This window comes from Patella vulgata, chromosome 7 (genome assembly GCF_932274485.2).
Source record: "Patella vulgata chromosome 7, xgPatVulg1.2, whole genome shotgun sequence".
In the NCBI taxonomy this organism is placed as follows: Eukaryota; Metazoa; Mollusca; class Gastropoda; family Patellidae; genus Patella; species Patella vulgata.
The window spans coordinates 63,781,617-63,798,864 of record NC_065885.2 but is presented as its reverse complement, the minus strand read 5'-3'; the positions used below and the strand labels follow the sequence as shown (position 1 = coordinate 63,798,864).

Here is a 17,248-nt window from a genome sequence, read left to right as displayed (position 1 = left end):
GAACTTTCTCGGCCAACGCAGGAATCGAAGGCGGGACCTCCAGATAAGCGAGCCAACGTCCCGAGCAGTGGTATAATGTATGGAGTAACAATGTAGATGTACATGTATTGTTTGTATGCCCAGGTGTTACTACATGAAGTTTTTGACACAATGCCAATACTAACATCATGTCAGCCAGTACTATCTGCAACTTATCACTAATTTATCTCCCTTTATAAAAAAACTCTAAAATACAATTATAGGAGTCAATAAATTTGTCTATAATAACACCCATCATTAAAATCCACTTTAATGATATTTTTGATAAGGGGGGTCAGATGGCCGAATGGTTAGCTTGTGAGCGTTGTATTATAAGGTCTGTCATTAAGGGGAGGATGGATGGCCGAATGGTTAGCACACGCGCGCTGTATGATACGGTCTGTCCCTCGTAGCACACAGTATGGCGTATGCCCGTCTTCATTAGCCCAGTTTAGGAACAGAACAGTAGGACGTTAAACCCCATTTTATTTCATTTCATTTTTGTGTTAGTGGATTTAATTTGTCCCCCGCCTTTCGAAGAAAGCAGGGGACTATTAAAATGGGTTCGTCCGTCTGGATGGCCGAATGGTTAGCACACGCGCGCTGTATGATACGGTCTGTCCCTCGTAGCACACAGTATGGCGTATGCCCGTCTTCATTAGCCCAGTTTAGGAACAGAACAGTAGGACGTTAAACCCCATTTTATTTCATTTCATTTTTGTGTTAGTGGATTTAATTTGTCCCCCGCCTTTCGAAGAAAGCAGGGGACTATTAAAATGGGTTCGTCCGTCTGTCTGTCCGTCTGTCTGTCCGTCACACTTTTTGGGACACAATAACTCTCTTCCTAATTGAGCTAGAATGTTCAAACTTGGTGTATGTGTTTATTAGGTCAATGCCTTGATGGAGTTCGAAGATGAGCATTTTCCGCTTAGGGTAAGCAGAGATAAGCAATTTGATTGGTTGATGCTTTGGGACACGATAACTCTCTTCCTAATTGGGCTAGAATGTTCAAACTTGGTGTATGTGTTGATTAGGTCAATGCCTTGATGGAGTTCGAAGATGAGCATTTTCCGCTTAGGGTAAGCAGAGATAAGCAATTTGATTGGTTGATGCTTTGGGACACGATAACTTTTAATTGAGCTAGAATGTTCAAACTTGGTGTATGTGTTTATTAGGTCAATGCCTTGTTTATTTTGATTCTATCTGATAGAGAGTGATGAAACTTAATGTATACTTAATAATCAGTTTGATTGCTGGATACTTTTGAAAAAGATAAACATGCAATTAATTAATATATGTCATCTATTTATTTCGGGATTTCAGCGGGGGACATCAGCCTCACTGTTGGCTTGTTTTATCCGTTTCTGGTAATAACTTTTTCTTGGGATAAAAAAAACCTGACAACCCATGTACACATTTATTTGCCGACATTAGAAATATGCTTAAAAGTATTTAAAATTATTTTTTCTATGTTTCAGGAGAAGATATCAATAGAAGGAACACTTTTTATCTACAAACGGTGAGTTTGAGTTCAATAATTACAGTTTTAAATTAAGATTACGAATTACTTGAATCATAACTACTGGGCTGATTCTCACTATTGTAGGACTGTTACGGATTGTAGCTGACAGGTTGATTGACAAGTAATAATTAACTCTTTGTAATTGAGGGGGGTTGGATGGCTAAATGGTTAGCGTGCGCGCGCTGTATCATAAAGTCTGTCATTGAGTCGACTGGCGTGGTTTCGAATCCACGGTTGTACGTGACATGGAGTAGGGTCGCCTGTCCAACCTCTTGGGTTTTCTCCGGGTCCTCTGGTTTCCTCCCACTGCTAAAGACCCCTACGCCCAAGCAAATTATTAAAATAAAATTGAAACCATATGCTAGTCCCGAAATGACCTAGTTTGTGTCGAGTGGACGTTAAACCCCATTTCTCTCTCTCTCTCTCTCTCTCTCTCTCTTTGTAATTGAGCAGAAATTGATTTATGATACCATAGTGGCTGGTTCATTGTCTTATCAATCAGCCTTTTCAAACATCAAGCAGTTGTGAATTTTATGTTTTCTTGAGCCATGTGCACTGTAATTACAATGTACACAATGGCAATAAGTTTAACCCATGTATTATTAGTTACAATGTACCCAATGGTAATTATATTACCCACATGTATATATAATCGGTTACAATGTACCCAATGGTAATAACATTTAACAATAACCGTACATTATTAGTTATAATGTACCCAATGATATTAACATTACCCATACATTACCCAATGTTATTGACATTACCCATACATTATCAAATACAATACACCCAATGTAATTACATGTATTATTACCTATGCATTATCAAATACTATATACCCAATGGTAATTACATTATCCATACATTATCAATTACAATGTACCCAATGTTATTGACATTACCCATATATTATCAATTACAAAATACCCACTTCGTCCAGGGCCTTTAATATTCATGGAGTTATACTGGTTAATTTGATACTACATACATATATGTGACAGTGGAGAGCAGTGGCGACGAAGTGTGATTCGCCTGGGCCCCAGACCCAATTTTCAAATTCGATGGCCTGAAACATTCACAGGGTAATGCTGGTTAATTTGATACCACATATCACTAGTTTGACATCGGTTGTCTAGTTTATGAAACTAAATGGTCATAAACTGGATGACCAATATCAAAACTAAACTAAATGGTCATAAACTAGATGACCGATGTCAAAACTAAATGGTGTTTCTTAAACTAAACGGTAGCACAAACTGGGCGTTATTTGATGAATCTTGATGGTATTTAACACTTTCTGCATGGCAATCTATTAACTCAATATGTGTATTAGATTATAGATGGTAAGCTCAGTTCCTTTCCTTTTTTCATCAAATCTGAATGATACCCGGTCCCTATTGGAACATACCCACATACATACATACATCTTCAATTTTATTTGTATCGAAACTGTCTTGAGAAAATCATGTTGGCAAAGATTCCTAATCATGTTGTTGTAACAAAGCCTTTATTTCTGTTAGAATAGATTGGGAATGAAATTGTATTTTATTTACGCATGTTGAAGAGATTTGAACCTTGTTATCATCTTGTAAATGTAGATATAACTGTTTAACTAGCTTGTAACATGTGTGGTGTTTGATGTATAAACTCTTTAACTAAGATTAACTTCATTTCGTTACTGATACATGTATTACAACATCTTACAATATAGTCAGCGCCTTCTCATTTACGTAACACAGTCGAGAAAACATTTTCACATACTCTATGCCGAGTTTACATCAATATTTTTCAAACCCATGCTGGACTATCTTTATTTCCCTTAAAGTACACAGCTATTTGGGGGTCATGGTGGCTAAGTGGGTAAGACGCTAGTCTGGAGGTTGGGTGTTCGATCCCTGCATTGGCCGAGAAAGTTCATCCAGATTTTCTGGCGTGGTGAAGGAGTGAGAGCATGACAAGGACAGCTGTCTAGTCGTTCGGATGGGATGAAAAACCCAGGTCCCATGTACACCTTGGTGTGCACGTAAAAGATCCCTTAACAGTTGGAATTCAATATAAGAGTAGGCCATAGTGCTGCTGTCTGGGCAAAATTTCCCTCATAGCACACTGTATGGCGTATGCCCATCTTCATTAGCCCAATTCGGAGCTACTGTGATAAAAAAAATCATTATTAAGTAATATTGAATTAATTAGCATTTTATTTTATCTAAAGTTTTCTTAACTTAAGCACATGTTCTTCATTAACGGTCTTTCTTGTCGATCTTACCTGTGTACAGGTGTTGAATAAAATCATTAACGATCTTTCTACAGAGAAATCCGTTCTTGTTTACAGGTGTTAAATAAAATAATAATGTATCGGATATACAAGAATAAATATTAAAACAATATGGAATGGTGGAAGATTTAAAAAAAAAAAAAAATTATTGTGGGTTTTTTTTGTATTTGCCACAGGTTAAAATCATTTCTGTTAGATATGAGTATTTTTTTTATCTGATCGACAAGAACAGATAAACTTATATACTGCAGGTGTTTTAGAATATGTTGGAAGTATTCAATGAACTAAGTACATGTAACAGTTAATTTCAACACACACAGTTTTGTGGATATTACGAGAGAACGTTTTATTTATGAGAATATTTGACTGTGCAATGGGAGCCAGCACCAGGCCATGAGTTCACAAAGCAATCTCAACTGAAGTTAATTTAGTCAAAATTGTTTGTCTTATTTTAACTTTTGTTGTTTTAATATATCAAATACATCAATAAGAAACTACGTGCAAAGTTTTGTGTTTTTGGATCAAAGATATTTCTCATTATAAACAGTGATTGAAAGTTGAGTAAATTCTTAACTTAAAGATACATTATGTAAGATTTAAATAAAGAACTAGCCATTCTTGCTATAATAGTTTGAAAGTAGATGATGTAAAATGAATAATTTGAAAATTCGATTCAAATTACTCTATTGCAAGCGAAGATATTAGCCTTTGAAGGTTTGACAGACGTGTGCAATAATTTCAACCACCGTACTGGTTGATCGAAGCTAAGTCTCCGTCCTCCATATTTGGTTAAATCAAAGTATTGCTGAACCATTCTAATCTATTTAATATTGGAGAAATCTGATGCCATCGAGAGTTGATTAAGGCCTGGATCAGTTAATTAATGTCTAATTAATACTTTAGAAAAACATTTCAGGCCTAAAGAAAGACCTGCAATAGGCAGATTTAGCTCTTGTATAATGTATCTTTAAGTGTGAGAATGCTTTGTGGGCCAAGATTTGTCATGTCGTGGAGGTGCATTGTATCAGAATTGTTTATTCCTTAGTTTTGGGGGATAAATTGACCTGCAATAGGCAGATTTAGCTCTTGTATAATGTATCTTTAAGTGTGAGAATGCTTTGTGGGCCAAGATTTGTCATGTCGTGGAGGTGCATTGTATCAGAATTGTTTATTCCTTAGTTTTGGGGGATAAATTGAAATCTCGTATTTATAAAGCAGATGGCCCAGACATTAGATAGGTCAATAGTTAAAGTAGACAGAGATAAGAGCCACATACATGTATATCTTTACGAGAAATTTAAACCACATGTTAGCCAGTGTTCACCATCTGTCCAACTGCCCACCATCGCAAACTCAACCAATGATTTAACAACAACAAATATTAAATATGTCTCCACGAATTTACAGAATATAACACTGTAGTCCAGGTATCATTTAATCTTGTGTGTTTAACACTAATTTCTTTCACATTCATTCAATTCTTAAAAATCGTTTAAAATCACCCAAGATCATCTAATTTGTACTTAGTATAAAGCTGACCATGCAATTTTGATAATGAGTGTCCAATTTACAACTGTTTTATTTCTGTATCACTGTTAAAAAATAACCAACCCAAAAATTCACTGAATAATTATATACAGAACATAACACTGTTAAAATTGAGTTTCTGGTTTTTTTTGCTTGGGAAGCCACAATGGTTCAGTCAGTAATACCTGGAGTCAAGTGGCCTGGTTTCGAATCCAAATTTGTACGTGACAAGGAGTAGGGTCGCGTGTCCAGCCTTGTGGGTTTTCTCCGGGTCCTCCGGTTTCCTCCCACTGCTAAAGACCCCTATGCGCAAGCAAATAATTGAAGAAATATTGAACCATATTACATTTATGTTAGGCCTGAAATGGCCTAGTTTGTGTCAAGTGGATGTTAAACCCTCTCTCTCTCTCTCTCTCTCTCTCTCTCTCTCTATGTAACCTGGAGATCTCAGATTCTCTTTCGGTGTTGGGGGGGTTGGATGGCTGAATGGTTAGCGTGCGCGCGCTGTATCACAAAGTCTGTCATTGAGTCGACTGGCGTGGTTTCGAATCCCTGGTTGTACGTGGCAAGGAGTAGGGTCGCCTGTCCAACCTCGTGGGTTTTCTCCGGGTCCTCCGGTTTCCTCCCACTGCTAAAGACCCCTACGCGCAAGCGAATTATGGAAATAAAATTAAACCATATGTTAGTCCCGAAATGACCTAGTTTGTGTCGAGTGGACGTTAAACCCCATTTCTCTCTCTCTCTTTCGGTGTTGGCGAGAAAGTTGATATTTTCAGGTGTGGTTTTTCCACTCGTTAGTGGTGCAGGATGGGGGGCCTCTAGTGAGGTAGATGTTAAAGAACTCATATGACAGTTGGAATTCAGAATTGAATTTCTGCAATGTTTTGGTGAAAGAAATAATTTAGAAACCAGATGCTCTGGAACTGACAACAAATTAAACTGCTATTTGCAATAGAAAAACTGTAGTAAACAAATCCCCTAATTAAAGATGCACTTGATACCCTTGACAATTCTACGTCCTGAACAAACAACTTTAATAATTCCTTTTGCATAGTACTATTATTAGTAGCAATGAAATTCATAATTCAAGCTCTTTTTTTATATATATACATCAAGGCTGTGTTTTTAATGAGATATCGTTGTATCATAAGGTCTGTCATTGAGTCAACTGGTGTGGTTTCGAATCCCCTGTTGTACGTGACAAGGAGTAGGGTTGCCTGTCCAACCTCGTGGGTTTTCTCCGGGTTCTCCGGTCCCCCCCCCCCCCACTGCTAATGACCCCTACGCGCAAGTGAATTATTGAAATAAAAAAATAAACCATATGTTAGTCCCGAAATGACCTAGTTTGTGTGGAATGGACATTAAACCCCTCTCTCTCTCTCTCTTAATGAGACATAAATCGGTTCTCTGTAAACAAATTTTCTAATTCCTTTTGCATACATGTACATGTAGTAGCAAAGAAATTCATAATTAATATTCCTACTACATGTATATTTAGTACATGTACCATCATACGTCAAGACGTGAGTTTTTAATGAGACAGGATCAGTTATCTGTAGACAGACTGTAGGAGATAAGTTGTATTGAATATGGTAAACTGATTATCTAAAGGTAATTTAACTATGGTTAATTAAACACAGACATACTCGCTGGCTAGAGTACAGTATTCCCTAGGGTAAGGCTAAACCAATTTAACTTTCATCAGTTCTTTAGGGGTGGGGGGGAATGGCCGAATGGTAAGCACATAAGGCCTGTCATTGAGTCAACTGGCGTGGTTTTTAATCCCAGGTTGTACGTGACAAGGAGTAGGGTCGCCTGTCCAACTTCGTGGGTTTTCTCTGTGTGCTCCGGTTTCCTCCCACTGCTAAAGACCCCTACGCGCAAGCGAATTATTGAAATAAAATTGAACCATTTGTTAGTCCCGAAATGACCTGGTTTGTGTCAAGTGGACGTTAAACCCCATCTCTCTCTCTCTCTCTCTTTCTGTCATTGAGTTTAATGCGAGTGGTTGCGATCCCAAGCTGCAAAGTGTAGGTTCGCTTGCTCAACCTTGTGGGTTTTCGCTGGGTCCTCAAGTTTCCTCCTACTGCTAAAGCCCCCTACACGCAACCTTATTATTAAAATCAAATTGAACCATATGACCTGGGCCATGTTTCACGAAATCTTAACTAAAGATAAAATCCAAATTTAAGTAGATTCTTCAATTTTGATTGGCTAAGCACTAAAATAAATCAAATATTATCCAATCAAATTACTAAAATTTGGATTTTATCTTAGTTAAAATTTCGTGAAACAGGCCCCTAGTTTGTGTTAAAATGGATGTTAAACCTCTGTTTCCCTCTCTCTGATTTGCACTGTACATGTAGGTGTAAAATTTGCTAATTATAGGCCGTTAACAGATAAATTTAAAGGTCATGTATTTAAAAAAGATTTGGATCAATTAATATTGCCAGTAAAATGAGAACTTATGTTGATTACATATAATTGAAATTAAAGCCATGCTTATGAATCATCGAGACTTATTATAATGAATCTATAATAAAATAGAAACATATGAATGAATGAATGAATGGTTATTATTAGGTTATTTTTAGACAAATGGAAGTTGGGTGGTCGAGATTATAGGAAACAGGTGAACTGGTTTAAACAGTCAGATGTAAACTGGTTTAAACAGTCAAATATAAACTGGTTTAAACAGTCAGATGTAAACTGGTTTAAACAGTCAGATGTAAACTGGTTTAAACAGTCAGATGTAAACATGATTTAAACAGTCAGATGTAAACATGTTTTAAACAGTCAGATGTGAACATTGTTTAAACAGTCCGATGTAAACTTGTTTAAACAGTCATATTTAAACTGGTTTAAACAGTCAAATATAAACTTGTTTAAACAGTCAGAAATAAACATGGTTTAAACAGTCAGATGTATGGTTTAAACAGTCAAATGTAAACATGGTTTAAACAGTCAGATATAAACATGGTTTAAACAGTCAGATATAAACATGGTTTAAACAGTCAGATATAAACATGGTTTAAACAGTCAAATATAAACTGGTTTAAACAGTCAGATATAAACATGGTTTAAACAGCCAGATGTAAACTTGTTTAAACAGCCAGATGTAAACATGGTTTAAACAGTCAGATGTTCACAGGTTTAAACCTCGAGGCCGTAGTGATTTCTACTAAAACTAGTGTAAACCAGCAAAAGAATGCAATAACATTGAACATGTCTAGTTATTGCACGGTTAACTAGAGGGATAACAATCTGCTTATTTAGCGAAAAGAACAAAGGAAGATTTCCCGTCCATGTTACAAACTGGTTTAAACATTCAGATATTCACTGGTTTGAAGAGACAGTTATATTTATAAAAGGGGGGTTGGATGGCCGAATGGTTAGCACGTGCGCGCTGTATCATATGGCCTGTTATTGAGTCAACTGGCGTGGTTTCGAATCCCCGGTTGTACGTGACAAGGAGTAGGGTCGCCTGTCCAACCTGTTTCCTCCCACTGCTAAAGACCCCTACGCGCAAGCCAATTACTGAAATAAAATTAAACCATATGTTAGTTCTGAAATGACCTAGTTTGTGTCGAGTGGACGTTAAACCCCATTTCTCTCTCTCTCTCTCCCCTCTCTCTCTCTCTCTCTCTCTCTCTCTCTATCTCTCTATATATATATTTATAAATGGACAAGAGTGTTTTCCGACTATGGTCAGATTTGAGACTTTTTATTTCTATAACCCTAATACTTGTACCATGTCTACTGATGACCAATTTATAACTCGTTCCGTGAACATTTTAAATAATAAAGTTAAACTGAGTTAAACAATCACCCTGATTTTAAAACCTGTTTAGCTTGAGTGTCTGAATGGACTTTAGACAATAATAAGTAAAAGTATGGTTTTTCCACAATCAATCTTTTGTTTCTAAAACCGGTTTCCTCACACTGCAAGCGAATTGTTGAAATGAAATAAAACCATATGTTAGTCCCGAAATGACCTACATGTAGTTTTTGTTGAGTGGACATTAAACCCCATCTCTCTCTCTCTCTCTCTCTCTCTCTCTCTCTCTCTCTCTCTCTGGTTTACAAAAAGAACAACAGACAAGTAGTAAACTGTTGCACAGATTTTAAAATAATGTTTTTAACTCTGGGCTTGAAATATGGCCTGCCTAGCTACATGTACATGTACCTAAATGTCGCCAACCAAAGATTTTGTCTTGACAGGTGGACGAAATTTTATTTAATTTTCAGTTTTAAATTTGAATTCTGACTAATGGTTTAATGCATGTGCGTGAAATCATAAGGTCTGTGATTGAGTCAAGTAGTTTTGATTCCCCGCTTGTACGTGACAAGGAGTAGTGTCGCCTGTCCAGCCTTGTCGGTTTTCTCTGTGTCCTCGGGTTTCCTCCCACTGCTAAAAAAAACTATGCAAAAGCAAATTATGGAACTAAAATTGAACCATATGTTAGTCCTAAAATGAGTGTCGAGTGTCGATTGGATGTTAAACCCCATTTTTCTCTCTCCCCAACAGTTTGTTTACACGAAGAAGTCCAATGTACTAGAATAGTGTTGAGGGGATGTTAAACCCCATTTTTCTCTCTCCCCTACAGTTTGTTTACATGAAGAAGTCCAATGTACTAGAGTAGAACTACATGTAGGTTAATATTAATTTATTGTTTATGGGAGTGTCTTGTATTATAAATATTATATAAAATTTAACATGGTAATAGATTTTCTCTGGTTTACAGATTCTACTTGAAACAACCTTACACTTGATCTTAAAATACTTTACATTCTGATGGTTGTAACAGTTTGTTCGTTCCTAAAGTTTTACATCCACTTCCACCTAAGGTGATATCTTAGACAAGGTTGTAACAGACTTGTTATACATTTATATAACATTCACATTAAATGCTGAGTAAAGCTGTGGTCACACTACATTCTGATGGTTGTAACAGACTTATTACATTTATATAACATTCACATCAAATGCTGAGTAAAGCTGTGGTCGCACTACATTCTGATGGTTATAACAGACTTGTTACATTTATATAACATTCACATCAAATACTGAGTAAAGAGGTGAACACACTACATTCTGATGGTTGTAACAGACTTGTTACATTTATATAACATTCACATCAAATGCTGAGTAAAGCTGTGGTCACACTACATTCTGATGGTTATAACAGACTTGTTACATTTATATAACATTCACATCAAATACTGAGTAAAGCGGTGGACACACTAGCTGAATCAATCGGCGCTGGAATTTGTCTAGTTTGGCCAGTGTCCTGATATATTCGGCGTATGCCCATCTTCATTAGACCTAGTCCAGTCGAAGCAGGACATTAGGACGTTAAACCCCATTTCTCTCTCTTTTACATTTATATACATGTACAATGTACCATTCACATCAAATGCTCATTGGTCGATAAAGATATACGAGGGAAATTTTGCCCGGGCAGCGGCACTACGGCCTACTCTTATATTGAATTCCAACTGTCAAGGGATCTTGTACGTGCACGCCAATGTGTACACGGGATCTCGGTTTTTCGTCCCATCTGTACGAGCCAGCGTCTTACCAACCGTGACCCCCATGGGGAATCGAAACCACACCAGTTGACTCAATGACAGACCTTCAGACCTTATAATTCAACGCGCACATGCTAACCAAGCGAACATCCAACCCCCCATTATTCGAATGATCAAACTCACATAATGTTTTTATGACTATAATTAGAACGATATTTAACTTCGATACAAGGTTAATTTAATAGTTAATAGAAATAATGGAGAAACTGCTGTAGGTAATTGGAAGATAATAGTTATCAAATCTGTGTTTACACCTTTAAAGTACATTTATCAAGTTTGAAACACAGCAGACAAATTGTAAGTGAAGTTTACTAGGGGTGGGCTGGCAGGATAACATTGTGCTGATCTTTTAAGTACAGATTCTTTTCAGTCTTGCACACAACCAGAGTTTAGGCAAAATGTAGTCTGACTGTTCATTGTTGATAGCAGTCGTTGTTTTTTGTATTTCAGAGGAGGGCCAGAAAAAGCTCCCCTCAATCAACAAATTGAAAAAAATCGCTCCCCTAAATAAGCTCTCCCAGTTTCGATAAGAAGAATGATTTAGAAATAAAGGAGAGTGATTTAAAAATTAAGGAGAGTGATCTGATATTAGGGAGAGTGATTAGTTGTGTGTATGGGAAATGGTTCTGAAGATCAATAACTGCATGTAATGGGGTCATTCCTGGTTTCATAAATGATAATAAACCCCCCAATGACTTTGTAAAGGAGAGCGATTTTCAATTTTAAGGGGAGGCAAAAAATCCTCCCCTCGGTCGACATTCAGGTGAGCGGCAGACGCTCGAGAGCGATCACTCATCTTAAAAAACAATGACTGTGATAGTCATCAACAGTACTGCTACCTGGTGCTTTAACGTCTGCTTCCACAAAAGTTATATCGCAGACAAAAAAAAAATGAAATGGGGTTTAACGTCCTACTGTTCTGCTCCGAACTGGGCTAATGAAGACGGGCATACGCCATACAGTGTGCTATGAGAGAAATTTTGCCCGGACAGCGGCACTACGACCTACTCTTACATCGAATTCCAACTGTCAAGGGATCTTTTACGTGCACGCCAATGAGTACACGGGACCTCGGTTTTTCGTCCCATCCGAACGACTAGACAGCTGTCCTTGTCAGGCCCTCCGTCCTGCATCACTGACAAGGGAGAACCACGCCGGAAAATCTGGATGAACTTTCTCGGGCAATGCAGGGATCGAACACCCGACCTCCAGGCTAGCGAGCCAGCGCCTTACCCACTTACTGTAGCCACCGTGATCCCCAGACGTAGGATAGCCATGGCTTCCTCCTGTTTTTAGAATATGATTTTGCAATCTTTCCATTTGCGGCCTCTGGCCATGGAGTGGGTTTAGTGGAGAATTCTTCCCTTTATTTAATAAAAAATGCATTGTTTGGTAGTTGATCTATACAGACAATATTTATGCGGACATATGCGTTTCTTCATCAACAGTTAATCCATCCTGACTATCTAGTGTTCATTGTTAATTTTCATCAGCCGTAATTATTACTTGGAGAAACCATTTAAAATGAAATGAAATGGAGTTTAACGTCCTACTGTTCTGCTCCTACACTGGGCTAATGAAGATAGACATACGCCATACAGTGTGCTATGAGGGAAATTTTGCCCGGGCAGCGGCACTATCGCCTACTCTTATATCGATTTCCAACTACCAAGGGATCTTTTACGTGCATTCCAATGTATATACGGGACCTCGGTTTTTCGTCCCATCCGAAGGAGAGAAACCATTTAACTATATTTAATAGCAGATTAGGATACACGAATTTCAACTTTGTGACCTTGTCAAAGAAATATAACACAAGACAATTCTATGGATAATATTGAGCCAACCGGTGTGGTTTCGATTCCTCAGTTGTACTTGATAAGGAGTAGGGTCGCCTATCCAACCTCGTGGGTTTTCTCTGGGTCCTCAGGGTTCCTCTCACCGCTAAAGACCCCCTGCGTTCAAGCAAATTAATGAAATAAAATTGAACCATATGTTAGTCCTGAAATCTCTCTCTCTCTCTGTCTCTCTCTCTCTCTCTCTCTCTCACCTACATACCACATTTCAACAAGGTTTTACTGTAAATCTCTCTCTCTCTCTCTCTCTCACCTACATACCACATTTCAACAAGGTTTTACTGTAAATCTCTCTCTCTCTCCCTCTCTCTCTCACCTACATACCACATTTCAATAAGATTTTACTGTAAATATATTTGCTTGATGACCAGTGAAATCTTGTTGAAACCACATTGTTATCCATAGAACTGTGTTGTGTTATAATCTACATGTACATACCACATTTCAACAAGATTTTACTGTAAATCTATTTGCTTGATGACCAGTGAAATCTTGTTGAAACCACATTGTTATCCATAGAACTGTGTTGTGTTATAATCTACATGTACATACCATATTTCAACAAGATTTTACTGTAAATCTATTTGCTTGATAACTACCAGTGAAATCTTGTTGAAACATCGTGTGTGTATAATATAGTTATCTATAGAACTGTATTATAATATATATTAAGTTATTATGTTCAATCGCTAAATGCCATTCAAAGATTTGTCAAAGAAAATCTGATTTTGGAAATGGTCTGTGGCCGTGTTATGTAATATTGACTACAATAGCAAGGATGCATTGACAGCCTGAACAACTTTGTGAATATGGAAGCCCCGAAGGGTATCGCTGCCAATATTAAATGCTCTACGTCTTTTCCATTGATTATATGTAAAAAGTACAGCATTTTCCAATAAAACATTTGACGTACGTAAATACTTTGCTTTAGAGATATTTTGACTTTTTTGCCTGTCTTCATTAGCCCAGTTGGAGCAGAACAGTAGGACGTTACACCCCATTTCATTTCATTTTTATACAATCAATCTATACATAGACCAGAACAGTAGGACGTTACACCCCATTTCATTTCATTTTTATACAATCAATCTATACATAGACCAGAACAGTAGGACGTTACACCCCATTTCATTTCATTTTTATACAATCAATCTATACATAGACCAGAACAGTAGGACGTTACACCCCATTTCATTTCATTTTATTTCTGTTTTCACTGATCATAAGGATTTTATACATTGTACTTTTTACATATAATCAATGGAAAAGACATTTTAGCAGAGCATTTGATATTGGCAGCGATACCCTTCCATATATGAAACCCCCAAATCAGTAATTATTCCCGCTTGGCAGCTTTCTGAAACACTATTTTTTTTTACCTTTTTCACCACTTACCAAAGAAAATGTGATTTTTATACAGTAATCCTTATGCGACATTTAGCTAGTAATTGAATATATAATAATAACACACAATTTATATGGAAAACAATTACTGAGTTTATTACACACTATGGTTTACATTGCTAAAATAAAACACAGAGAGAATCATCCTGGAAACATGTGTGAAGTGAAAAGTAACTGTGTTCCATAAAATTGTGTCTAGTTAGTCCGTCAGTAATATTTTGTTAATTTTTTTCTGCCACTTATAAGAGTGAATCGCATGTAGGTACCCAAAAACATTATCGCCTAAACCAAATATTTATCGCACGCTCAGCCAGCAACGGAACCAGAATGCTTTTGCACGTGGTGTCTTGGTAGACAGCATGGCCACATGGTGTTTGTTAATGTTTTTTAGGGGTTTTAAAAATGAGTTGGGGTTAGGGTTGCGGACCTCCCCAATATATATTTCACGGCTACGCCTCTGGACAAGAGGAACTTGTTGAAATGCAGTGTGAAATAAACTCAGTGATTGTTTTCCATATAAATTGTATGTTATTATTTTTTATACAGTAGTTTTCTATGGCCATGTATTATATAATAATTACTACAGAAGCCAGAGTAGGTTGATAGCCATTTAATTATCTTGACAGCAGTAGAGATATTTCTGAAAATTAACTTTAGCAACGTTTCCTATTGGCTAGTAAGACTGTTTAGAGCGGCATTATGGGAGGTCAGGTGTTCGATCCCTGCATTGGCCGAGAAAGTTTATCCCGATTTTCCAGCGTGGTTTCCCCTTGTCAGTGATGCAGGACGGAGGGCCTGACAAGGACAGCTGTCTAGTCGTTCAGATGGGACGAAAAACCGAGGTCCCGTGTACACATTGGCGTGCACGTAAAAGATCCCTTGGCAGTTGGAATTCGATATAAGAGTAGGCCGTAGCGCCGCTGCCTGGGCAAAATTTCCCTCATAGCACACTGTATGACGTATGCACGTCTTCATTAGCCCAGGTTAGGAGCAGAACAGTAGGACGTTAAACCCCCATTTCATTTCATTTCATTTCTTATTTTTTATACCGTACTTCAGTGGCTTAAATAACAGGTGGCCCAGTCTGCTGTATATAATTGGTTATTGGACTGCATGCTGCGTACAATAAGTTTAATACAATAAGTCATTCTTGGAATAAAAAAGTTTTTGATATATAAAATTAAAAAGTATAAGCTTATTTGACTTACCTTAGCAAAATGTCATGAAGTAGATAATCCATTATAATAATTAAAAGTTGTAGATCATAACAAGTATATATATCCAATTTATTAACAACTGCTAGTGTAGGTATCCAATAGGTTTAGTGTGGTATACGACTATATAACTACTAGTATATAGGTATCCAACAGATTCAGTGTGGTATACGAGTATACTACTAGTAATATTCCCCACTACTTGAGTTTACTGTTAGAGATCAGGGTATACTCCTGTGTGTTTCTAATATTCCATGAGTCAGCTGGCAGCACGAATATCACTTCCACTACAATAGATAGGAAAACAAAATACTAAATTTTCATAGCTATCACTGAGCAGTGGTCTTTTCGGTGTAGGCAACACTGCTAACAGTATGTACATGTACAGACCTAAGACTAGACCTCAAGTGGCCAACCTTTGTATCATGTGTCAATTTCTTCAAATGTGCCAATGCACATTGAACAGTTACTTTACAAATGCAGAACAAAAGTCCATCTTTCTTAGTGAGAGAGTGAGAGAAATGGGGTTTAATGTCCACTCGACACAAACTAGATCATTTTGGGACTAAAAGATGGTTCAATTTTATTTCAATAATTGGTCTTTAGCAGTGGGAAGAAACCGGAGAACCCAAAGAAAACACACGAGATTGGACAGACTACCCTATTTCTTGTCATGTACAACTGGGAAATCGAAACCACGCCAGTTGACTTAATGACAGACTTTATGATACAGTGCGCACATGCTAACCATTCGGCCATGCAACTCCCCTCATAGTGAAAGAAGATAAGATTAACTAATAAAGATTAGTCGATAATTACTGACTTACTTTATTATTATCAGTTATCACAGAAATGCAATGAACCACCTCTTATCATCCAGGGTGGCCACGGTGGCTAAGTGAGTAAGATGCTGGCTTGCTAGCCTGGAGGTCACAGGTTCGATCCCGGTGTTGGCCGAGACTGTTCAGTGGCATTTACCGGCGTGTTTTCCCCTTGTCAGTAGTGCAGGACGGAGGGCCTGACAAGGAGATCTGGTTAGTTGTTTGGATGGAACGAAAAACTGAAGTCCCTTGTACACATTAGTGTACATGTAAAAGATACCTTGGCAGTTTAAATTTGACTGTACGGTGTATGCCCGTCTTCCTTATCCTAGTCAGAGCAGAACAGTAGGACATTAAACCCCCATTTCATTTCATTTTTGTAATAAACCGATAAGCTACATTTGACAAATGCACCAGTGGTTTGCCATCCCAGGACGAGATCCTTACTCGTTAGGAGAATCATTTTACTAGCACGTTTTTACGACCGTAAAGGTGTGAACAGTATCTCTTACTTGTCAAGATGCAAAAATAACAACCAAACAAATAATCTACCATTACACCAATATCTGTGTGAAATTAGCACAGTATTTGATGTATAGAAAACAACTAGATTCATTTTCCTTCACCAAACAAATAATCTACCATTACACAAATATCTGTGTTAAATTAGGAAAGATTATTGCCTGGCATGACTTAATGCACGATTTAAGAAGAGTGATGATAGCCATGGCATGAATGTAGATTAATTATAAAAACAATTAAATGTTCAACCATTTGTACACAACTCTGTAGTCATGGATTATTTTTACACATATTATTCTGTTTGTATCTCCTGCACTTAATAATTTTATACATTAAAATTTATACTAATTTATTACTTTAATAGTATTATGTATTCTTACTTTAATCAATGAAATAATACATTTAACTATACTGATTCATGAATTTATAGTATTAGATACATTAAAATTGTAACATTGTTGTATATTTTATAACGGTTCATGATATATTAATAC

At 37.2% G+C, this 17,248-nt stretch overlaps 1 protein-coding gene across 1 annotated transcript in view; it reads left to right on the top strand.

Annotated features, from left to right (window-relative positions):
* Nucleotides 1–17,248, top strand: part of LOC126827255 (mRNA-decapping enzyme 1B) — an 83,089-nt gene that overhangs the window by 6,345 nt on the left and 59,496 nt on the right. The window contains exon 2 of the mRNA XM_050556524.2: nucleotides 1,497–1,537. Coding sequence (XP_050412481.1) covers nucleotides 1,497–1,537 — 41 coding nt within the window. The remainder of the gene's footprint in view (nucleotides 1–1,496; nucleotides 1,538–17,248) is intronic.